General features: G+C 43.3%; 2 protein-coding genes across 2 annotated transcripts; both read left to right on the plus strand.

Moving 5' to 3' along the window:
- The first annotated feature begins 4,717 nt into the window (after positions 1-4,717).
- Positions 4,718-15,273, plus strand: SHBG (sex hormone binding globulin). The gene is made up of 8 exons (XM_069973936.1): positions 4,718-4,945; positions 7,589-7,698; positions 9,369-9,558; positions 10,908-11,075; positions 11,269-11,434; positions 13,622-13,764; positions 13,879-14,104; positions 14,579-15,273. The coding sequence occupies exons 1-8, from the start codon at positions 4,835-4,837 to the stop codon at positions 14,710-14,712; spliced, it is 1,248 nt and encodes a 415-aa protein (XP_069830037.1). The 5' UTR covers positions 4,718-4,834; the 3' UTR covers positions 14,713-15,273.
- Positions 15,274-16,353: 1,080 nt separating this feature from the next.
- LOC138795254 (uncharacterized) lies at positions 16,354-24,162 on the plus strand. The gene is made up of 6 exons (XM_069974248.1): positions 16,354-16,393; positions 21,140-21,336; positions 22,344-22,496; positions 23,289-23,437; positions 23,515-23,655; positions 23,886-24,162. The coding sequence occupies exons 2-6, from the start codon at positions 21,157-21,159 to the stop codon at positions 24,160-24,162; spliced, it is 900 nt and encodes a 299-aa protein (XP_069830349.1). The 5' UTR covers positions 16,354-16,393; positions 21,140-21,156.
- The last annotated feature ends 1,353 nt before the right edge of the window (positions 24,163-25,515 follow it).

Genomic DNA, 25,515 nt, shown 5'->3' on the forward strand with positions numbered 1-25,515 from the left:
ATCAACACCCGCACCTCTGTTAATGGAGCAATCACTGAAACGATGTTAGCTGGCAGGGCTGCAATGATGTTGAAATGTGTTTTGGGGGATAAAGTTCATTTTCTAGGCAATATTAACTTTGCAAGTAATTGCTGTTAAGCTGATCACTCTTTATAACATTCTGGAGTATATGCAAATTGCCATTTTAAAAACTGAATCAGTAGACTTTGTAAAAATTAATATTTGTATAATTCTCAAAACTTTTGGCCATGACTGTATAGATGGGAGGAGGAGTTGTGTTTGTCTTGGTTTACAATAAAACTTAAGAGAAATAGCTGTTGGTTAAAGTAGTATATCTCACAACAATGCTTGTGTGGTACTTAACCAGTAACACCACTCCTGTGTTGGTTGGCTTTGCACTACTCGGCCAGTGATGGTAACTGTTGTCACGCCAGTGCTTGTCCAGCACACAGTTGTGATGTTGGTACCTGCTTTGTAGTGTGTGGCCGGTTTGTAGTGTTCTCCAAATTATATGTGACCTGCCAGGTTGTAGTGGGTCCCGTGGGCTCCTGTCACGTAGTCCTGAGTGGCAACTGACCCACCTGGACTATCTGTATCGCTACCCACAGATAGTCAACATGGGGTTAACTAACTCCTCCTACAGGGGGTGAGTGTGTATGTAGAGCAGGGATAGGCTGAAGAAGAGAAAGCACCTCCTATAGGTCAGGACAGAACACATGGTACAACAACAACCTTAACCCATTACCTTCCTCAGCTGTGCATATAAGAACATAGGCAGATAGAAAGCACTGACACCTAGTGGCGAAACTGTAGACTTACTCCATCACCACTTAAAGAGTCACTGTCGTTAAAAAAATTTTTTGCAGAAATTAATAGTCCAGGCGATTTTTAGAAACTATGTAATTGGGTTTATTATGCCAAAATATGCCATTATCTGCATTTTTAAAAATACTTTTCCCAGTCCCCCCCCCCCCCTCCTCTCCTTTCTGTCATCCACTGCTCAGAATGAGGAAATCTCAATCAGACAATGCTTTGGAGAGGGGAGGGGGGAGGAGAGACTTAGGAGATATGTCAGCAGCAGAGGTCAGTGGTGAGATCAGAGGAGAGAGCCCGGTGATGTAGCTTTAAATTAACTCTTTGTTGTACTGTATTGGTGGGTCATTTCCCTCTCTCCATAGGATAACAATGAAGACGGGGGGAGGGCTTCAATCTGCTTTTTCATGATAAAAATTAATTTTTCGTCTAATAAACCTAATTACAAAGTTCCTTAAAATCGCCTGTACTATTGATTTCTACAGAAATTTTTTTAATGACAGTGTCCACAATGATAATCAGCTACATAGAACGACAATTATTTTTGGCCTGCACAAAATCAAATAATTTGCTAGAGCTGGTCCACCAGTACGGCAGACCTCATCCATCTAATGAAACCTCTATATAGACCTGACGTGCACCCCTAACTACACTAACAAACCATATCGGTAAATGTAAGCAGCACCAAAATATGAACGTTGGTGGATGCCAGCGGACAGGTCCTAGACCACGAACCACAGTCAGCTAAGTTAAAATACTGCGCAGCACTCCAGGTAAGTGACAAACTCGGAATAAATTTGAATGGAATAAATTTGTTCACATTTCAAGTGCACTTATAAATGGCGTAAGCTACGCTGAAACGTCGTGTGTATTACTCACCTTGTTTGCTGTGTATTGTTCCTGAATTAAATACATTTTTTCACGAGTTTGTCACTTACCTGGAGTGCTGCGGAGTATTTTCATTACACTAACAAACCAGTTAGAATAATTGGACCTTATTCTCACACTCCGTAATCCATGGACCCTACAGAGTGTGAAGCTGGCAGTGGACTCTGCATCTCCCAGTATCATGCTGCACGGCTTTATCACTACAGTCCCACAGAGATTTTAACACTTAGGGGGACATGTATCATGTGGCGTATCTTTTTTGTTCGGCGGAAAGAGCCGATTTGCGAATATTTTATCCGAAAATCGTCCGTTTTGCGAATAAAATATTCGTAAATCGGCTCTTTTCAGCGGGTACGCCAGGGGGGCGGGGAGGGTGTGTGGAGGGGGCGGAACGGGGGGCGTGGACTCATAGTCCACGCAATTCAGCTTTTTTTTCACTTCAAGATAGGCCGAAAACCTACTCCAGCCCTCAGCTGGCGTAGGTTTTCGGCTGTGCGCACCAGAGAGCATGGGATTTATGTAGAGACAGTCTGCCTCTACATAAATCTCCGTAGCGCCGGAGATGTGGGGACATTTTTAAGTCCGGTGTAAAAAACGTCGGACTTAATAAATGTCCCCCCTTAGGCTTTCCAGGCATCACATTGATACACGATGCCGGGAGATGCCAAGTCCACTGCGCTGCTTTGCGCTTAGGCCTATGGGGTGTATACTAGTGTTTACCAACATAGATGACTGAAATACAGCTGTTTTGCTGCTCCTTGTACCTACCTACCTACCTATTACCATTTGTCTGCTAGGAGTGTTTACTCCCACCCCATCCCAGGTTTGACTAAAGCTACATTCACATTTTCCATAGTGGAACGTGTGACAATTGAGGATTTGCAATTACAGCCAGCACTACGGACCCATTTATTTAAATGCTCCTGTTCACACATTCGATACGTGTCTATAGGGTGGGTTTGTGCATTGCGGACACTCTTTGGATGCACTTCCATTTGCCTACCTGTGGCTAGGGAACATGTGCATGTAGCCTAAGAGTGGGTCCTAGGTTCGTAGACCCACTAGACAGTGCATGATCATACATTTTGGACCTGAATACTTAGATGCCATTTGCTGTTTCTGGAAGAAAGTAGCCATGTTTTGTAAGCCTGGATAACACCTTTAAGCATGAAAAAGTTATAGGTGTTTGACAAGAAGAAAAAAACTCAATTGTACATGTTTTTTTGTGTTTTTTTAAATTTTTTTAAAATATCAAGGTTGGACCACGTTTTTGTCTAAGTTTTTAATTTTGACCCACTGTATATTTGAACTTGACACCCCTGAGACAGAAGATTGTGGCACTTGCCAAGACTATATATAAATTCCTTTTTTATTCCATAAACAGAGGTAACAGGATGAGGATAAAAACAACCAACCGGCCGTTTCATGCTTAGTCAAGACCCTGGAGTCTTTCGGAACCTCCTTCCTTATTTACAGTCATAAAAAAGTAGTGTAATGTTTCGTATCAGGACATAGAAAGAAAACGTCTGGTCCTTAGAAGGTCTTAAAATTAGATAAATACAACTTTAAATGAACAGTAACACTTAACAAAAACGAGGATAAAATGCAATAGCAGTATGTGAAAATTAAAGATTGCTTAAGGGTTAATTTACACAAAGATTATATGACTAATTATCTGCCAAAGATTTGAAGCCAAAGCCAGGAATGGATTTGAAAAGAGGTAAAAGCTTTCCTTTATGACCTGATCTCTGTTTTATAGTCTGTTTCTTGCTTTGGCTTTAAATCTTTGTCGAATAATCTGTCAGATAATCTTTCTGTGTAAATGAATCCTAAGGGTGCCTTTACACAGACAGATTTAGGCTGGGTTCACACTGCGTTTTTGCAATCTATTTTTTTTTTTTTCATCCGTTTAAACGGATGAAAATGGATTGCAAAAACGGATGCAGTTGTGTGCATCCGTTTTTCCATTGACTTCCATTATAAAAAATACCGATCAATTCAAAACGGATCCGGACACAAAAACGTTGCTGATACTATTTTTTGTCCGTTAAAAAATAAACGGATCTGTTAAACGGATTGCAAAAACGCAGTGTGAACCTACCTTTATTATCTGGCAGATTATTGAAGCCAAAGCCAGGAACAGGCTATAAACAGAGAAAAGGTCATAAAGGAAAGACTGAGATGTCTCCTCTTCTCAAATCCATTCCTGGCCTGGAGCATTCCGATATATGTTCATACAATGCAAAGGAGGAGAGACATCAGAAATGATCTAAGAAGCAGTTGTTGCTACCGACCAGACTAAGAAGGTTTATAAGGCCATCAGACAGATGAGACCAAAGTGGAGATGTTTGGCCATAATGCACAGCCCCATGTTTGCTAAAGGCCAAACACAGTATATTAGCCTAGCCGCCACGGAGTTAAGGGGTTATCCAGTGCTACAAAAACATGGCCACTTTTCCCCCTACTGTTGTCTCCAGTTCAGGTGCAGTTTGCAATTAAGCTCCATTTACTTCAATGGAACTGAGTTTCAAAACCCCACCCAATCTGGAGACAACAGTAGGGGGAAAGCGGCCATGTTTTTTTTGCGCTGGATAACCCCTTAGTACCACACACACTGATGGAAATGTTAGGTTTAGGTGGGTTAGTAGAGAAAACATAGCTTCCTCTTAGAAATGAACTGCCCAATTACCCAACTATATGTAACCTTGCATCCAGGCTAGAGGCGGACAACCAGGTACTAAAACCTCCTCACAATTGTAGTTTTCCCCCATTAAAATCATAATTTCCCTTTAATATTGACACCACTAACATTATCATTACAGTCAAACAAATAAAGTTTCAATCCATTCCAGCAACTCCTTTACGGGCATTATGGTTTTTCTCATTGTATTTCATGACTATTAGATTATATTTAGGAATTATAGATACCAGTGCAGACAATCACACATTGGGGAAGGGTTAAGTGTACGTCTTCTGTGTTCCTGTAAAACATCTGCAGGAAACAGATACCGGGAACATGTTATGGTTGGAGCCAAGGTTGGTGTTTGAATAAGGGACATAAGAAGATCCAGTCCCCTCCTATTAATATATAAAGGACAGTAAACGTGTGACAACCATCCACAGCACCGAGAAAATGAAGCTTCTCATCAGTTTATCCCCACTTGTCATTGTATTCCTGCTTTCCTATGGAGATCTCATTGCAGGAGCTATATTACCTGACCCCAACCAGGATTATACAGCTAAGGTAACACTATTCGGGAACCTTCCCTAAATAATGGTGATCGCTTACCGGAAGGGCTTATCTTATCTTAAAAATCCAATATACAGAATTATTTATTTATTTTACAAATGTATACATATCTAGTAGAGCTCAGTCTGCCCCCACAATGTGATACATGTGCTTATACATAACACTACTACAAAGATTGTAGCCAACTATTTCACCAATTTATATATATATATATATATATATATATATATATATATATATATATATATATATATATATATTGTAGGGATTTATTGTGCCTGTTCATGAGCTTCTTATAAATCAATGTATTCCTTATTTTATAAGGATTTGGGTTATTTTGTAAAATTGTGTTCAAAATTGTTTTAAGAATTCTTATCGAGAAATAGATGTCAGCTAAATTCTTCTTATAGGGATTCATCATTTCAACTTAACTCAAACTTATTGATTTTTGCATAGCTTTGGATGGACTTATAATGGGATCTGGTGTTTCTAGGCTCAACAAACATTTCCATTTGGACGCATGGATAGATTTGGGTTAAAATCAGCTGCACCATTACAAAGATTATTATATGTATCAATGAAGTAATAGTAGGTAATGAGAAAGTTACACATCTGTTATATTATATTAGGGCTGTAAAAGGTGTAATAAGCGGCTGTATTTTTTTTAATTAAATAATGTATTGATCTATTAAAGTCAGTGGAAAAGCATCCATCAGTGCACACATAAAAAACATGACAATATCAATGTTGTACATATACACTTTTATACAATATATGCATATATATTATGTGGGCACTGACAGCAAATTATCCATAGACTTTAATAGAACACATTATTTGATAAAAATAAAATTTCAATTTTCAGTGTGTGAACCCGTGAATACATGTTGTTGTGTTAGAATGAACACTCTTCTGTAGAGTTCCTGTTGAATTTTAAAGGGATATTCCCTTCTCTGATATGTATTGTATAGTCCCAGGGTATTCTATAAATGCTTGATAGATACCTGTACCTGGCTGTTTCTTTAACTCGCAGCTAGGTAATGGAGATGTATGCCTTGATGTGATGGCTGACATCCATCAGACAGGATAGAGGGTATAGGATATACCCTCTATATCTGGTATAGGATATACATGGAATTGGGATTTCTTTAACAAATGTCCATATACATGACATATATAGTATGAGAAATACAACATTGTATCCTCTTTGTAGCCAGTGTTTAGTAAGCCACATATCAGAGACATCTTTTAATACATTATATGTAATATAATTATGTATAAAATAAGTAAATTTTTTGTGATACATACCTTTATAATTTGTGTGGTAACAATAAGAGTTGACAGAATGCTTTCTGTTGCCACAATTGTGTCAGGAACTGCAGGGCTGCTCATGCCCTTTTCCTGGAAAAGTAACTCCTGGTCCTGACACAGTTACCCATCACATTGCATTGTTATCCACACAGCATTAGCGAGAGAGCCTATACTATTAGGCTATGTTAACACTAAGTTCAGCATTATCTGAATTAACTGATGATTTCATATTATTACTGATTAATACTGAACTTACACTGTGCTGCCCTCTATGGAATCCCTGCCAGAATGTATACACTCCAGCCGGGATCCCTACCGGCACTGCAAAAAAACTTGACATGTCAGTTTTCAGCAGCCCCTATTTAAAGAATAGTGGCCGCAGAAAACCTGTCAGTTCACACAATGGAGCGTGCGGCTTCGGCCACACGCTTCATTGTGTGCAGCGGTGGATTTGGATGCGGGTGCGCAGGGATGTGCCCGCATCCGAATTTAACAACAGTAAAGATCATCCAGCCGGAACTGCAGTACTGTCCGGGGTGATTTTCTTTGACACTGGCCGTTTTGTGACCCGGCCGGGTCACGCAACGGACGGTGTCTTACGCCATGTGAACATGGCCTGATACTGTTTATTCTAATGCATGTTACAATATACAGTACAGTAATATGGTATAAGTAACTATGTTGGGATCAGGGCATGAGCATCCCCGCAGTTCTTGACACAGACATTGGTGGCTGTATAGACCCCTGTATGGCCACAATTATGCTCTCTGAGGTAGTATATAAAAAACAACATGCCCTTAAATAGCTCTACCTTACTGAGCAGGCTTATGACATCACATACTTAACCAGGAAGTGGTGCTCAGCAGTGACTGGCAGCTGTACTGTGGTATTCTGGACAATTTAATTGAAAACTCATACAGAACAACAGATAAACTTTGCCCTTCAAGGTGTTATCCAGGATTTAAAAAAAAGCATAACTACTTTCCTGCAAAAACAGCACCACCCCTGTGCTCAGGTTGTGTGTGGTATTACAATTCATCTCCATTCACTTCAATGGTACCTAGCTGCACACCCAAACTGGAGACAAGTGCGGTGCTGTTTCTGGAAAAAAAGCTGGCATGGTGTTCTAAGCCTGGATAACCCCTTTACGCTCAGTTCACATTGTGGGCTTTTGTTGCACTTTTGAATTTGTAAACTTTGATTGTTGGACAAATTTATAAAAAAAAAAAAAACAACAGTGTGAACCCTGCTGAGTTTATGTAAGTTTGTCATTAGACTATGACAAGACAATGAATGCTTCCCATTTACCTTGGAGTATGTTTCTAGGAGTCTTGTTCTATTGAGAAGCTGGTGAGATCCTCAGAGAGTTTGTACATAGGGAATGGACATGCCCAGAGTGTTCTGCGCCTGGAATTCCAACTTTCAGAACTAACAAGGTATTTTCCAACGTCTTTTATTTATGTGGGAATATTATTATTTGATCTTCAGTTAAACAATAGATAAAGCTATAAGGGATGCACTGAAATAAAAAGCAACCAGATATACTATTCCTTCTATTACAATAATGGTTGGGATTTTTTCCATTTAGCAGATCTGACCTCCTGTAGCTTCACAATGTTTAACGTGCTCCCGGGTCGTAGAAACACGTCAAAAGTTTTGATTGGTCAGGGTCTGGGGGCTTCCATAGACTTACATTGGGGGTCCATGTCAGTCATATGCTAAGGAGTTGGGGGAGAACACGCTTAGCATGCACTTCTTCCAGCTCGATCTTGCAATCCGTTATGGCCTAAAGACATGTCAAAAGTTTTTAAAGTAACAGTGCCCTTTTAAGGGATTTCTTGCATGCATAGCCTGTTCCAAATCCTCACACAACTTCTTAAAGGAGAAGTTTGTTAATTTTTCAAATATGGCAACCGGCCGGGGTAGGGGGAAATTTGATTAGGAATACAAACATACCTTTCCCCATACCCGTGGTGAGCAGCAGGACCGGCCCCAGAACCCCTGCCGGAAGGCATTCTTCTCCAAGTTGTGACGTCATGACATTGGGGGGGGGGGGGAGGTTAATGCCCGTCCCGGCTGATGGACTGGCCGCTGAGCCAATTAGTGAATGGAGCGGCGTCTCACCCAGTCCATCAGTCGGGTCGTGACATGTCAGCGCCGGTGATCCCGGAGCCTGGCGTGGGTTTCGAGGCTAGTACCGCCGCTCACCACAGGCAAATTTGCCCCTGCCCCTCCCGGCTGCCAGATTTCTCCTTTAATGGGTGTTCTATCTAGTAGGACATATGCCCTGTGTGCCAGTTATATTTACTTTACATTGATCAAGTTAGTTTCCTTATTAAAAAATGTTAGCACAAAAATAGGAGCTTCATGTCAGTCACTAATTGAGTCCCTCTTCAATACGAGGCCCTTCAGCAGCTGGGGTTCTGCAGCAGCTGCGGCACAGTGCTGTAATATAAAAACAACATAGAGAAAGAGAAGCTTAATTTAAGTTAAAGTGACACTGTCACCCCTTTTTGCATTCTGACTTCTCTACACAGGTGTAAAGGGTAAATTTAGCAGTTTTCATAACTTATATCATACGTCATGGTGCTTGTTCAAGTAAAAAGTCATCTTTTATCAACTGCAGATTGTGCTAAATGGGCGGGGCTTTCACAGCAACAGCGCCACTTTGCCCCGCCCACATCGCCACATCAGCCCCACCCCCTCACCGACCATTTGAACAGGCTGGCTTAAGGTTTAGGCCCCACCCAATAGTGATGCTGTGGACGGGGCTAAGTGGCGCTGTTGTCGTGAAGCCCTGCCTACTTAGCACAATCTGCAGTTGATAAAAGATGACTTTTAACTTGAACAAGCACCATGAAGTATGATATAAAATAAGGTATACACCTGTGTAGAGAAGTCAGAATGCAAAAAGTGGGTGACAGTGTCACTTTAAGCAATGACTAGCACGAAGCTCCTCCTCATTGTCCTTAGGCGCTGGTGCGACTCTTCCCTTGTGGGCATTGAGGAGTTTTAGAAGGCGTAGACTAGATGCTAAATATATGGATGTCTACACATGTTCTAGTGCCCATTCAGCTTAATGCATTGGCTGTCTTATACTCCACAGTAATCTCTCCTCCTTTGATTTCCGGACCTTTGACCCAGAAGGCATCATCTTTTATGGAGATGTTGGAAAAGATAACTGGTTTGTACTTGGAGTTCGGGATCGTCGTCTAGAAGTCCAGATGAGTAATGGAAATGGACAAATGGTTCTCTCCAAATGGGGGCCAGATGTGAGCGATGGAAAATGGAGGAAGGTGAGAGGGAGCTTTGATTTTGTAAGAAAGTGTCACACGGCTCTGAACCAATAATGATACTATGCAGCATCAAATAGTTTATCACAACATCCTGTTTATAGCTTTAGGTTGGAAACTGCAGTTTTTGTGCCAAGATCAGAAGTGGATTCAAATGGGATGGAAAATATAAAGGGAGGACTTGTACTTCTCCTTTCTGTTGGAAATCCTCTTCCGATTTTGGTGCAAAAACTGCAGTGGCATTTTTCCAAAAATCTCTTGTGAGTGTTTCCAGCCTTAGGGTGCGTTCACCACTGCGGATCCTGCACATTGTCCGCAGCCTGCCGCGTTAACCCCTCCGGCCACCAGAGCGTATACATCACCTAGTCCACGCTCCGGCTTGCTTCTGGGGTTCCCGGCACATCCTGCTCAGCCAATCAGTGCGCTGCCCCACCACAGTGCACTGATTGGCTGAGCCAGACGTGAAGACGTCGGTAGCCCCGAAGCAAGCCAGAGCGGGGACCAGGAGATGTATACGCTCCGGCGGCCGAGGCTTAATGGGATGGGCTGCTGCCAAGCTTGTCTGCCATTGAATGTACAGGGTAGGATCCGCAGCGGATTTCTCGCTGCGAATTCGCAGTGAAAAATCCCCTGCGGATTGTTTACATATGAAGGCACCCTGAAAAGGAAACTATCAGCAAGTTAGAAGCATCTAACCTGCTGATATGTCCCTATAGCACATGGGGCGCTGAGAATAAAGGTCCGTTTCTAACCTTCATCCTTGGCACCTTTTCTGTGATATTAGCAGTTTATTCCCTATGCTAATTAGGCATTTTGGTGCACTGGGGGTGGTAGCCTTGACTCCTATATACCAATATACCCCTGGCTGGACCACCCCCCTAATGAATACCAGCAGAGCGGCCGGGGGACAGGTGGCCCAGAGGCGGATCGGTACACAGGGTGCAGTAGTTCTGCCCACAGTGCACCAAAACACCTCATTAGCATAGGGAATAAGCTGCTAATATCATAGAACTGTGCCGAGGATGAAGGTAAGAAACTTACCTTCATCCTCAGTGCCCTGTGTGCTATAGGGACATATCAGCAGATTAGATGCTTCTAGTTTCACTTTAGGCCCTGTGCACACAATGGATCAATTGACATACTTTCAGGTTTCTGATACACAGAGTCACTCCTTATCCCATGGATTTTGCTGTGGTTCTGGCTGCACATTTAGACCACCGATTTGTGGTTTCCATGTTGTGTGGTTGGACCCTTACTGATAACATTATATATTACACTGTAGCATCAGGAGCACTGTGTCTCTGGCACTAGGGGTAAGGTTGGCTATCAGTACTTGCTGTGTTCTCTTGCAGGTGACTGTGGATAGTACTATCAACACTATTGATGTCAGAGTGAATGGAGAGATTGTAGTGATGCTGACTTTTCATGTGAAGAATGAGCTGGTACCTCAGAGCTACTCCACACTTGGCATCATCCTGGGCGACCTTCCTGCAAATGGTGATATGCAGCTTCTCCGACCGGTACTATAACACTGAACAATAAAATTGACTGATATTTCATAACAACAAGCTATATTATATCAAATAAAGGAAATCAATCGAAATCCCTATCAACTAATGAAGTACAATTTAGTCTACACATTGCTTTGGGGATAAGACATTGCTCTAGAACAGTATAACTCATGTCACTATGTGCCCTCTATGTCCTATCTAGTTGGTTCCTGCTCTTGATGGGTGTTTGCGGAACTGGGCCTGGGTGAAAAAGAATACAGAAGCCCTAGACAATGCAATGGAGACGGATGAGAATCGGCGATGCTTTCAGAATGAGGAGCCTGGAGGTTTCTTTCCTGCTCATGGCTATGCTATCTTTAAACCAGCTGGTGAGGATTTTACATTGATGTTTTCCGTGATTCTCCCAGCAAACAGCTCAATGACCCACAAGAATGGCTGGTGGAAGACTTAAAGGGGTACTCCAGCGGGGGGGGGGGCATTTTTTTGCTGGGACCAGGGAGGAGGTGGCTAAGGGAAACGACGTCTACTCACCTCCCCGGTTCCAGCGGCGGGTCCCACATCACGGCGCTCCTGTCCCCGGTTCCCGACCGCTTCCTGGTGTCTGACTCGGGCCCGAGACGATACGTCAGTGACAGAGGCGGGATCTGAGCGGACTTGAAACGGATCCCGCATCTGTCACTGACTGGCTGAGCGGACCTGAGACATCACATCTTGGGCCCACGTCAGACACCAGGAAGCGTCCAGGATCCGGAGACCAGAGCGCCGCGATGCGGGACACTGCGCTAAAACTGGGAAGGTGAGTAGACGTCGTTTACCTCAGCAACCTCTTCCCCGGTCCCAGCAAAAAAATGCCCCCCCCCCCACTGGAGTACCCCTTTAAGGCCGATAACATAGAGTGATTATGTTGCGAATCAGGCAGATAACGCCCTGTTTAAGAAAGACAACAATTAGCCGAGGAGCGAGCAATCAATGGCTGCCAGCCATACATTGCTTTGTGGAAGGGTATGTTCACACTGAGCAAATGGGACAGAATTCAACGGCGGAACTTTCCGCCTGCTTCAGTGTCAGACGGCATCTCTATGATAGAGCTCGCGCGCCTCGGCTTTCCATCGCTCTCTGCTCAAAGAATTGACATGTCAATTCTTTGAGCGGAGGTGCGGAGCCCTCCCATAGAGATGCCGTCTGACACTGAAGCAGGCCGAAAGTTCCGCCGTGGAATTCTGTCCCATTTGCTCAGTGTGAACATATCCTAATAGGAGTTGCACAGCCAAAGGCTTTTTAAGTAAAATGGATGAGGGAACATCGTTAGGGTATATTCACACGGACGGGCTCGCAGCGAGATTCTCGCTGTGAGCCCGGCAGGTCCTGGCAGTTCCCATACACTACATACTTGCTGCAGTCTAAACGACCGCAGCGAGTATGTAATTATACCGCCCTTAACCCCTTCTGCTCCCCCGCTGTAAGCATACTTTACCTGTCTTTGCTGCGCGGGTCGGGCGTCCTGCTCTCCCGCCCGGCCAATCAGTGGCTGCGGCTGGGCAACACACTGATTGGCCGGACAGGAGAGCAGGACGCCGGACCCGTGCAGCAAGGACAGGTAAAGTATGCTTACAGTGGGGGAGCAGAAGGGGTTAAGGGCGGTATAACTACATACTCGCTGCGGTCGTTTAGACCGCAGCAAGTATGTAGTGTATGGGAACTGCCAGGACCTGCCGGGCTCGCAGCGAGAATCTTTCCGATGATGTTTCCGCAGCCCCAGCCGCACGATTATTGAGTCGTCTAATAGGATCTAAAAGATCCGCGCTCACTTAGGGCCCTATTCCACTGGACGATTATCGTTCAGATTATCGTTAAATCATTCAAATCCAAACGATAATCGTTCAGTTGAAATGCAGTTAACGATTAACGACCAAACGAGAAATCGTTGATTGCTTTATAAGACCTGGACCTATTTTTATCGTTGCTCGTTCGTAAAACGTTCGCAAATCGTTCGTAGTGAATAAGACACCGTTCGGTCGTTCGCAGTAGATACGAACGCAATAGCGAATAAATAGCGAAGAAAAAATGATCGCAATTACGATCATAAGTAACGATTATCGTTCCATGGAAATGAGTGAACATTTTCAGGTCTTTCGCAATAGCGGTCGTTTGAGATCGTTAATCGCTAACGATTATGCAAACGATAATCGTCCGGTGGAATAGGGCCCTTACAGCAAAAGTCAGGCCATCTAATATGGCCTTTAGATTGTACATGTCTGTATTGTTCATAGAATGCCCTAAGCAGGAAAACCCGAGAGGGCATATGAACACCATACATGATACAATCCCTTTAAGACATTAGATAACAGGGGTGGGGCTTTCTCTTTTTTAAAAAGTTTTAGGGTCCATAGAAGAATTTCCGAGAAAGTCTGATTGACAGTGGCCATGCATATTTCTTATTATATGGCTACTAATGGATTGTCGCTCCTAGTCTTCCTTGCTTTTCTCTTCCCCTTGAGGACTGACATGCCACGAATATCTATTGTTGGATTCATATTTTTATCTCTTCTTCATAGTGTTTCCAACAAAGGATGAAGATTCCTGGAGACTGACCCTCCAGCTCTCCTTCCGAGTACTAGAAGAAGGTGGCGTCCTGCTGGGATTGTCTGGAGCCGGGAGTGTTTCTGCACTGACAATAACTTTAGATTTGGAAAAGCGGGTAATAACCCTTTGATTTTTATAGTTTTTTTTTTTTTTTTAAATTTAAAGGATTTTTTTAAACAATTTTTTTTAAAGAGTTTCATTCCATAATCTATTGATATTATATCTTCAGGCTCTAGAAGTCTCCCTCCTAGGAAAACTGGCACATTCATTAAAGTTCCCACCAGGTGTATGTCTGAAAGACTGGCATACAGTGAATGTTGTGATCCAGTCTGAGCAAGTTGTCCTGAGCACCACCGAAGCTTCATCGTCTATGGACATTCTGCCAGCAGACTTCAAGGCTTTGGAAGATGTATGGCTGGATCCTGATTCTCTGATCTCTATTGGGGGAACTTCAGGTAAGTTCTGTTTGTCTAGTCCCACATTCAGTCAACATCCCGAAGTAGAGCCTTAAAGGGAGCCTTATTCTGCCGAGCGAGACAGGTAGAGGGGTGGCAACTAGTCAACTGGGAGTCATCTTTGTTTGCATAAATGGATTTGTGGATCAATTGATAGGAAATAAACACTAGTGGTATACAATTGGCCCCATAGTCTGACTTTGTGTCCTGCTGGACCTTTAGTAGTATTAGACCCTTGGGCCTACCATCCCCTGGGCCTACCAGCCTTGAAGTTTTCCATAATGTGTTATATTGGGATGTGATGGCATATTGCTAGGATATAAGATACGCCCTCACTTTCTGATCGGTGGGACCTGACTTATTGTAGGTTTGTTTCTATGTTCTGTGAAAACCCATTTGGGCGCCTGGACCTCCATTTTGATCATATACTGTAGCCTATATTCATCCTAATTATTCAATTCTCTTATGCGGCAGAACAAATGGAGCCTGGAACACGCTTCTCTGGGTGCCTAAAGATGACTCTACAGGGAACGGCTGTTGAACTCGACTTGGCCCAGTACAGACACCCTCATGTCCGCAGTCACAGCTGCCCATTGGCAACACAGTGAATAATGTAAAGATCCTTAATGCAGCCTGTGTTTTTTTTTGTGTTTTTTTTACTGCTCGTTCTTCTAGTTTTATTGCTCGTCAGTATATTGATGTCTTCTTGCTGAAAGTTAAAGCGTTATGAGCTTGAAAATAATGTAGTTTCTTAGTTTACTGAATGATCTTTTATTAAGTCTCTATTTTTTTTTCAGTATCCAATACTATATATATCTGATTTATTAAGGTCCACTGGGAATGTACAATCCCTGGCTATGTGGGGTGTACGAGAAAAAGATCATTCTTCTAAGGTTTGGCCTTCAGTCTGTAAGGGGATTTCAGTAGCTGTGTATTGGTCCAACTTTACCAGATCAGATCTTTAGGAAGTTGTTTTAAAGGAAACAACTACAGGAAGACCATGGTATAAGATAATGGGCAGTACATGTTATTAATATACAAGTCCTGGTATACACTTTATGCCCTGGCAGGAGTATATACAATGTACACTACTGAGGTATATATTTTCATGTACTGGTAAATTGTTGTGTTACCATTACATGGTGAGAAATAAATCTTTCTTCAAATGACTCTGCCTCTTTATTTATACACATCTGACTTATCCCATTATATTAAGTGTGATCAATAATATATGTAGATTTGTGGCCCCATATGCCAGTGTGTGGGGGGAAAACTTATTGAATGAGACTAGAGATGAACGAACCGTGTTCGGGTTCGAGTCGATCCGAACCCGAACGTTCGGCATTTGATTAGCGGGGGCTGCTGAACTTGGATAAAGTTCTAAGGATGTCTGGAAAACATGGATACAGCCAATGACTATATCCATGTTTTCCACATAGCCTTAGGGCTTTATCCAAGTTCAGCAGCCACCGCTAATCAAATGCCGAAAGTTCGGGTTCGGATCGACTCGAGCATGCTCCAGGTTCACTCATCTCTAAATGAGACCAAATGTTTAACCATTTAAGAATAAAGATATAAATTGGCATCCATAATGGCAGGGAAGTGATTTCATAATAGTAGAACTAGAAAAACAGCATTAATATGGTAATAAGTAACAAACCAACTGGTGTCCGAAAGTTATACAGATTTCTAAATAACTTCTAAGTAAAAAAAAAAAAAAAAAAGTAAATTTTTCAGTACTTATCAGCTGCAGGAAGTGGTTTGTTTTTTCCAGTCTGACACAGAGCTCTCTGCTGCCACCTCTGTCCATGTCAGGAACTGTCCAGAGCAGGAGAGGTTTTCTATAGGAATTTGTTACTGCTCTGGACAGTTCCTGACATTGACAGAGGTGGCAGCTATGAATTACGTTCCAAAATAGAGTGTTATCTGCTGTGACAAGTAACTGTGACAAATTTAGCAAAGAATTCCTGTACCATAGAAATTTCTCACAACATACATTAGTAGATTACATTGGCTTAAAGCCTCATAGAGTCATATCTGACTTTTTTATACAATTTTATTTGTATGTTTATTCCTATGTGTATGGCTACAAGTAAGTAAGAGATGTAGATGTAGTCATACTCTTTGTGTGCTGGTACAATCACATCCGATGCTGTCAGTCCTCAGCAGTGTATAGGTGTGGCTAGGCTAGGAATGTACATGGACTCTCGGAAGGGAAGTTTGTAGGTACCATAGAAACAACAACTCAATGCCAAGAGCCGAGCTTCCTGGAGCTCCCTTGTATACAAGGTACTGTATATACTGACACAATCTTACTAAAATACTGCAGGTCTCACTATACTATTAATTATTAGTAGGATGTTACTGTAGATCCTTACAGAGTATACACTAGCTGACTCAGTACAAATGAAAAGGTCAGTCCAAGCTGTTCGGGTTTACAGTGTGTTGGAAATAATGCAAAAGATTCAGTTCAGCGGCCTAGTCTTTTAGCTTAATACCATTGTTAATGTAGATATGGCTGGTTGGCACCTTCTCAGGCACTCAGCACCTGGAACAAGGGTAGAGCTTAGAATGTATGGTCTGCTGGGTGGCAGGCACAGACGGCATGTAAGCAAGTCATTGTCTGGGCTTACTAGCAACTCACAATAAGCATATCCCTCAGTGGTAACGTTAGGGGTTAAAGCTTAGGGTTATCAATGCTAAAACTTTAACCGTAACTTATGCTTCTAGGCCCAACGCCACAGATTAGGGCTGGCACTAGTTTGTGTTGGTAGTAAGGTGTAACTCTAAGGGTTAAGGTTGCCGCCAAGGCAGGCACTGATTTTGTGTTTGTAGTAAGCCCAGACTGTGGGCAGTCAATAATTTTGTTGCTTTGCTCAAATGACTGTGTGACGTAAGTGCGTGCCACCGAGCAGCCCATACATTCTAGGCTCTACCCTGGGATCGGACTCTTGTTACTCTTCCCTAGCTATACCTTAAAGAGGCACTGTTGCAAAATATTTTTCAGTCATGGCCTGTATCCTTGGGCTGCATCCACCTTCTCCAGGCAGCAGGATTCAAATCATTAACACAATCATTTAAGTGTCTGTACCACCAGGCCCAGGCTGAAGCACTGGAGGCGGCCGACCCACCTTTAGTGGGAAGAAACCCCAGCCCCTCCATCATGTGACTCCATTAGAATCAATGGAAGCCTATGATAGAGGGGCTAGGGTTTCCTCCCACTAAGGGTGGGTCGGCCCGCCTCCAGTGCCTCAGCCTGGGCCTGGTGGTACAGCCACTTTAAGGTTTGTGTAAACCCCAACTTTTGGCAGGTTCGCTAGTTTGGATCCAAATAAGGCAGCATTATACATCTATGGGTTGTGCAAAGTAACAGCATACAAAAAACTGTCTAAAATCTGAGGCAAAGTGATATTTTTGTATCAAGAAATAATAATGAGGAATAGGAAATGAGCTACTTGCTGCCCCAGGGACAGACACAGACTGCAGAGGCCCCCTGTGCTAAAAATGTGTTTGGGCCCCCATAACCTATTCATATCTCCACCTTTCTGCCTCAAAGGCGCACACATATGTATGCCCGGGTATCCGGTATCCCTAGAGGACTGTACTGCAGTCTGTGCAGGCCCCAGGTGGGACTGGGGTAACTGTGGCCAACCAATAGAACTGATCATGGGGGGCACTTAAATAAAGAACCCGTCAGAATTGACATGCTGACCTGGTCCCATCCTGTACTGATGTATTTGTAACCACAACTCCTGGTATACCAATAACTACAACTATCAGAATGCCTTACACTTATAAAGCTCTCAGAGAATGCTGGGAGTTGTAGTTTCCGAGGGGACAACCCCATAAATTGTCTACTCAAATGTACTTCAAATCCCAGCACATCCTGAGGGCTGCAGACTACAGTATATGCTGGGACTTGTAGTGTTTGCAGCTGTTGTACTTGGAGTGTCCTGGGTGCAATATACACTGGATGCTGTGTGGGAGATGAGAGTATATAGCTCAGAGTGTGCCCCCAGAACAGCACTAATAGGGGATAGAACAAAAGGGCCCGTAATCACTGTTGGGGCACAGGTGGGATACATGTACTGTATGTGGCTGCACAGGTGGGAGACATGTACTGTATGTGGCTGCACAGGTGGGAGACATGTACTGTATGTGGCTGCACAGGTGGGAGACATGTACTGTATGTGGCTGCACAGGTGGGATACATGTACTGTATGTGGCTGCTTAGGGGTGAGATGAAAGAAAAAACAACAACAACCATGCTGCAGGGGGGAGGGGGCACAGTTATTGGCCCCCAAAAAAGAGATAAACTTACAATCAAACAAAAGCATCAGAGGGAGGGGGGGCTCTGTGCTTCCTCTTACACAGTCCATCCTCTATCTTACAACTTCCAGCAGCCTGACAGACACACTGACAATAATCACTCACTGTCACAGCAGCAGCTGCCGCTGCTCCCCTTCACAGTCCTGTCCCTGGCAGCCATAACCCTGCAGGATCCCTCCAGCTCCTGTCACCACATCTTGTCCCTGGTAACCATAACCTTTCAGGATCCCTCCAGCCCCTGTCACCAGAGAGAGAAGAGAAGAGCCAGCCCCAGCTGGGCACAGCAACCATTGACCTAGTGGGCGAGTAGGGGGAACTTCCTGGGTGCTGATGTCGCCTGGGGGGCCCACTATAGACATGTGCCATGCTGAGCTGACACTTTAGAGCCTGAGCCTGGAGGGCCCCTCTATTGGCCTGGGCCCCTGTGCAGCTGAACAGGCTGCAAAAGTGATATGTCCGCCACTGTGCTGCCCTACCCTAACACCCACCCTTATACTCACCACCTTAGCCAGAACTCTGCTTCTAATCAATAACATGGTTTCTTGTATAATCTCTAGCCGGATATAGTCCTGTTTCCTGCCACTTACTTTTGCCTCTGCTAACAGACGTGAGAGGTGTTTGCTCTATACATTCTCATTATCTCCCCCTCTTTGCCAGACTGCCTTAATAAAGTGGAATGGCTACCATAAAGCCCCACTCAACATTTGATGGCCGATTGATTCTTTCCCTTAATAGCTGCTGTTGCTTTAATCAAATTCTGGAACACTCACCCATTATCCTGGGACCTGCACAAGCCTCTACATCTGGACCCTTCCCCAAATACCCCACCTCCTCTGCCCCCCCCCCCCAACCCAGTAGACTTTGTTTAATATGTTAAATGTAATAAAGGTTGGTGCCCTCTCCATTCTATTTTAGAGGAGGAGTGTGTTAAAGAAAAACTATAGTGAGGAGCAGTGGGAAGGGGTGCCCAAACAATCCTTAGATTGTTTGGGCGGCCCATTGAAGTCTGCTGCCACCACTCCTATTACACGGAGCAACACGTTGCTAACAAAATCATGATCTTTCAACATGTTTGAAAGTCCACAATAAGCCACATTATGCATGTCAGCGGAGCAACATGCGCTATTACACTGAACACTTATTGACCTGAACAGTCTGTAATTGGCCAAGTAAGGCCGATTATTCAGTGTAATAGGGCCTTTAGTTAGTAAACTGAGCCACACAGCCAGCCCCCCTCATACACATCACTGACACAGGGGACGAGGAGGAAGAGCACAGCAGAGGTGGAATGGGAGAGTGACAGGATCAGGAGGGGGGCTTTAAAATAGGATGATCCAAGCTAAAGTAGATTAGTAAATGGATTTATTTCTGGTGTCAAACAGCATAAATGACTTTTTTTTTTTATTGTGGTTGGACAACAAATACTTAAGTCTTTGTTCCACATGTTCTAGGTCAGTGTTCTAAAATTCAAGTACACATGCACTTTCAATAGTTTCTGACCAACAGCTATGTCTTTTGTTCATTTTATTTACATTAACTTTTAGGACCCTATTACATGGAGTGACAATCGGCTGAATCGCTCCATGTAATAGAGACAACAATCAGCTGATGACAACCATCTGTGTGGTCCCGGCCTGTGATTGGCTGAGCGGCTTGTCAGCTGACAGGCTGCTCAGACGCTGCTGCCGCTGGGACCGGGAACCTCGGGAGAGAAGTCCGGGAGCGGGGAGAGGTAAGGTGTCAGGTGTTTGGGCGAGGCCCCCAAACCACTTGTACCGTGGTACTGCTTTTACTCCAAGATCTTTCCTGGTGTCCATTCGGTAGGTGATGCAGTTATTGTCCTAAAAAACAACTTTTAAACTTGCAGCCCTGTGCCAAACATCCGTGGCCTAGAGTATCCGTGCCCTAACCTTACACCACCCCTCCGTCCCTCCTCCCAACCCTTCTCATCATTAGGAATGCCACTGGCAGGATATTTCCTACTCCTCTGCAGTGAACACTGCACAGGTGCCTTACGATCCAGCCCATGTGCCGCGTTCTCACAGCTGATGAATAGAAGACAATCTGCCTGGGACATTCCTAATGGTGAAGAGGGCAGGGACGAGGGACAGAGAGGTTGAGCCAGCCTAATGCACAGACACTCTAGGCCACGGCTGTTTGGCACAGGGCTGCATGTTTAAAAGTTGTTTTTTTAGGACAATAACAGCTTCCCCTGCCGAACGGACCCCAGGACAGATCTTGGATCAAAAGCAGCTATCTGAAGGTACAAGCAGTTTGGGGGGTCAGATTGTGGGTACAGAGTCGCTTTAATATGTTGTGAAAAGGGAAATGGGGAGGTGAGCTGTAAGACAGTTCTGGTGGTGACTTATGTAATATAAAACAAAAGGTAAGGGCAAATGAAATCCAACTTGCCTGACCCTTTTCTTCTCCAACATCATCAACTCTCATCTTGGAGAGTTGTGAGGCCACCATCAGTTTTAGAAAGTTATCCAGTCCCCTAAAATTAGCAGAGTCAGCTGACTTTTAACTAAAGTACCTGAGGACCTTTAGGCCCTGTTCAGAAGGTTGGTTTTATGTCCATGGCTAACAACACCATACTAACAGGTATAGCCCCCCCCAAAAAAATATTACGTAGTATGATGTATGATGTAATCCATGTATCATCTGTAATTTGTAATGGTACTGTTGCACTATGGTCTGTTGTAGGACATGAGCTGGCCACAATGCCTCAGAAAACCAAGAAGAAAGGGAAAGGGGCAGGCCTTAAAGCTGTAGATACATCAGTTCTGAAGAAATTCCTGAAAAGATATGAGAACCATTGTGCTCAATGTCAGTCACTTGTCAGCCCTACCATCACCCATGCCCTCAAAAAATGCATCCAAGATGGGTCCCGATACCTCAAGGTAAGTACTGGATTTAAGAAATCAATATAAACTTTAAAGCATCCTGCAATCATCAAACACTTGTGTCCTTTAGTTTTTTGCTAAATTTTGGAAATTTTGATCTGAAAATCAAATATACATTTAAAATGATAATGCATTTTATTTTTCATAAAGAACACTAAAACCATGCAACATAGTATTTTTTTTACATACAAAAAAAGCATTTTTTTTTTAAAGTAGAAGCCAGGCTAGACAGCTCAATAATCAGGAAAACCTAGTATTTAGACATTTCATATTAAAAGGCATCTGATCCTCAAAGGAATTTAAATCTTTATTATGGTCAAGCTCAAGTGTCATGAACAGAGTGATGAAATGTATCATGTAGGCCTCTTCCATCCCCAGCGCTTCTTGTCTTGAGTGATTGACATACAGAGTGCTGGAAGCCTAGCTGGGAGGTGTGGGGGAGAAAGGAGGCCTGTATGCTGCAGCTCAGCACTGCCTCCTAGAGCTCTGAGCATAATGTAAAACTGACAACTAACCTTTACACAATAACAGCTTCTGATGTCAGGTTTGAGCAATCATTTAGATGGGGGGAAAAAATCAGCTGTAGAAAGAATAACTGAGATATATGCTACAAGGTTAAAGAAGGGCCCATAGGCTGCATAGTCTTAGTCTTGCTGCCACTGTTAGGCCCTCTTTCTCTCTAGCACCCTATGCTAGCAGTCATTAATTTGCTTTAACTTTTTTGAAGTGACTAGATCTTTCGATTATGATTTCATGACTGTGTCATAGAGACAGTGATGACCTGTAGCGTGCATGCCTCCTCCCTCCCTCACCACTCTTTGCCTTGACTGACTGGCATACAGGGCTCAGTGCTCATCTGAATGATTGCCCAAGCACTGCAGAATCTGTTGGCTCTATACAAATCAATATTATTATTATGATATTTGATATAGAAAATATGACATTTTGTAGCTGTGCTATATATCATATTTAGATTCAGAAATATTGTGTTCTTTCTTCTGCAGATCATCCTGTCTGGTCCCGAGAGCTTCTCCGATGGTTCGCCGCCAGTTTTATTAAGACCGCTACTGATGACTATACGGGATGAGCGATACATGCTTGCCACTGACTTGTGCTTATGGGGAGTTCCTCTTAGTAACCAGGATGTTGCCAGTCTTGTGCGTTTGTAGGTTACGTGCATTTGGGGGAAAGCAAACAAAAACACTTCTGGTATTGTGATATTATTCACTCTCCCTGACTTGAGTTCCTTACCTGGTCTCATCCATTGTCTTTATGTAGGCCGGTGTAGGTAGGTACCTATGGCTTGGTCACAGGTTGTGTCCAATAAATCAGCAAAGTATATGTAAATATACAGATCTAGATATACCTCACCTGGGTATAATGGTGCACAGCCTCCACTTCCCACATTAGAACACCATAAGAGAAGTAGCGTTACCTACACGTTTCAGCCCCTTATGAGTAGGGTCCATAAAGTGCCACAACATGTAGGTCAGTTCTTTGTACTTCTCATGTGCTATTGCACTGACCCCGTATGTTAAAGATTATAAAATAAAGTTTTACCTGAATCAAGTGCTGATTGGGGACACTTTTATCTCCTTTATTTAGGTTAGTGAGGTTTTATCTGAGGGCCACACATGACATTCAGTGCCTCATGTCCTCAGCATGCAACAGAGAGGTAGCTACACAAGTGTGCCTCATAGTACATATACATCTGCAGGAAATGCATCTCTGCTGAAAACTGGGGGAGTAAAGCAGGACTACTGTTTGCAGCAGTTTCTGTCAATCGTATATCATGCTGGTGAGGGTGATGCTCAAATAAATAAAAAAAAAAGACTTGTCATGAGACCACTGATTTACCTTGTGGATCTTATGGTTTCCCCTTGATAGTAGGCGAAACCATAACTAGTGGCCAGCTCTCTTTTCTTATATACTGTCTCTTCTTCCTGCAGGCTATACTTCTGGAGTTGAGAGGGAGAACATCGTATCCATTTATAAAACTGGAAGCTATAGATTGTGGCATTGATGTGTGGTCAGTGGATAGGTTGGGGAAAGCCGTCCAGTTCAGCCAGTTAACATCCATAACACTGGATCACAATGAGTAAGATGATGTCCTACTAAACCTACACTACCCATTAATGTTGTTCCCTCTACTATTGTCTACTATTGTCTCTTCAGGTTCCGAGATGAAGGTCTCCAGGGTCTTATCCAAGGTCTTGAAGGAAACATGAAGCTGGTGTCTCTCAGCCTATGTTACTGTAACCTGGGTCCTCCGAGTGGAGCACTGCTGGGTAATCTCTTGTCCCAGTCTGCCATCAGGTAATCTATACAGAAGATTTGTTAAAGTTATGTGTGATTTCTGTTTATGTTTTATGGTATTATGGCCACATTACATAAAGGTAAGAGCTCATTTATAGCTTCCTAATGGAATAAGTTGGGTGATCTATGGCCCCTATAATATTGACTTCAGGTAATGGGGGCTTCACAGCGGGGGCCAGAACAGGTATGGGTTGTAGGTTGTACTGACGCTATCTTGTTTTCACATGCAGTGAACTGTATCTTAATGGAAACTACTTGCAGTGCTCTGGTGCAGTGGATCTTATTACTGCAGTAGCGGAGTATGCCCAGGAACAAAGAACAGAGAAGCCTCTTGAGGAGGGAACCAGTCTGGCCCATCAGATTCTAGAAGGTAAAATGGATTCATCTACTATGAGTAGGGATGAGCGAGCCTCGAGCACACTTGGATGCAGCCTGTGGCCTATGGCCTGTCCAGGCTTTCCAGGCGGCTTTAGGTCTACATCCACCTTTTTCTGTTATCGGCTGTAGACATGTTCTAATCACACTTCCGATAAATTACAGGGTTAGGTCTTGTTAATAATACAACAGTAATCCTATCAAAGAATGAATAGTAAGAGCTATAGACATGTATGTCCTGGCAAATGTAAACAGGGCAGAGCTGGTTGTCTGGGTCATATTACCAGTCTACCCCATTGAGAACCAACTCGAGTTAAGGAAGGGGGATGCAGGCCCCCTTCTCACACTTACACAAGGAAGCTGGGCAGTTCTGCATTATTATTGTACCCCATTTAGAACCCTGATGGTCAGGCAATGTCCCTGAGTGTGAATTTGGCTGCTTTCTCCATTTAAGTCTATAGTAGTTAATAAAAATAAAAAGTGAGCAGCCCACTAAGTGGAACTCAGAAATATATTTTATCAATAGAAAATAGGAAACGCAAGGCTAAAATGTGGAATTTGAAAATGTGAAATTTTCTGTCCTTGTATTTTTTTTTTTGAGCAGCACAGGGTGAATCTGGGATTCAAACAATGATCTCCGGAGAGATAACAGCAACGGAAAGACCTGCAATATCACCTGACAGAAGTTCTGACAAGGGGAAACGCAAGAAAAGGGGTAAATATGTCTATAGCCCCACAACACTGGGGAATCCACAGAAACACAGGGAGAACATGCAGATCTCAAGTAGATGTTCCCTAGACTGGCATGCACCCCTAGCAATGCTACCCACTGACACCACCTTTTTCCTCTAAGACACTGTTTATACTACCATAGTGGTTTCTGTCATAATTGGCAGTACTGGATCCATTACATGGCAGACACTGGTGGTCACTGACTGCCCATGTTGACTTATGGGATCTGACAAGTTCCACTGTGGTGTCTGTCATCTTGGCAAGAAGAATTCTGTGACATGATCTATCATTCATCCTGTCAAGTATTGAGAACAAAAGTGAGAACAAAGCCCAACATAAAAATTTTGAGGTGTAATGAATCTGGGGGAGCTCTCAAAGAGTTTGTAAGTGCTGACTGACATGGTAGGGGATCAGGGCAGGGGAGTATAACTGTTCTTTTTATTTTGATGCCAGCTATAAGCTGTAAATAAAAAATTTGTGGGGCCAAAAAACACCTGTTCACGCACATATTTATTGGCACCAAGAGATGTGCAGCATCAGAGGTGTCCATAATAGTATATGTATGTACAGTATGTATGTATGTATGTATGTACAGTATGTATGTATGTATAGTGTACCTACAAAAATGCTCCCCCTCTACTGTCACAGAGGGCTTGTTAGGGTTTGTACTTTATTTTTTCAAACTCATACATTATCCTATGATTATAAGAAGTCCATTTTGGACCCCTCTTCTTTCTTCTCTCTTATTTTTTT

Source organism: Dendropsophus ebraccatus, chromosome 6 (assembly GCF_027789765.1).
Source record: "Dendropsophus ebraccatus isolate aDenEbr1 chromosome 6, aDenEbr1.pat, whole genome shotgun sequence".
Taxonomy (NCBI): domain Eukaryota; kingdom Metazoa; phylum Chordata; class Amphibia; order Anura; family Hylidae; genus Dendropsophus; species Dendropsophus ebraccatus.

Bases quoted from the DNA above. Each gene is read 5' to 3' on its own strand.
- SHBG (XM_069973936.1), top strand. From the start codon at position 4,835: ATGAAGCTTCTCATCAGTTTATCCCCACTTGTCATTGTATTCCTGCTT. The intron at 11,076-11,268 runs GTACTATAACAC...TGTCCTATCTAG, and splicing joins ATATGCAGCTTCTCCGACCG to TTGGTTCCTGCTCTTGATGG. The intron at 13,765-13,878 runs GTAATAACCCTT...TTATATCTTCAG, and splicing joins CTTTAGATTTGGAAAAGCGG to GCTCTAGAAGTCTCCCTCCT.
- LOC138795254 (XM_069974248.1), top strand. From the start codon at position 21,157: ATGCCTCAGAAAACCAAGAAGAAAGGGAAAGGGGCAGGCCTTAAAGCT. The intron at 23,438-23,514 runs GTAAGATGATGT...TTGTCTCTTCAG, and splicing joins ATAACACTGGATCACAATGA to GTTCCGAGATGAAGGTCTCC. The intron at 23,656-23,885 runs GTAATCTATACA...TTTCACATGCAG, and splicing joins TTGTCCCAGTCTGCCATCAG to TGAACTGTATCTTAATGGAA.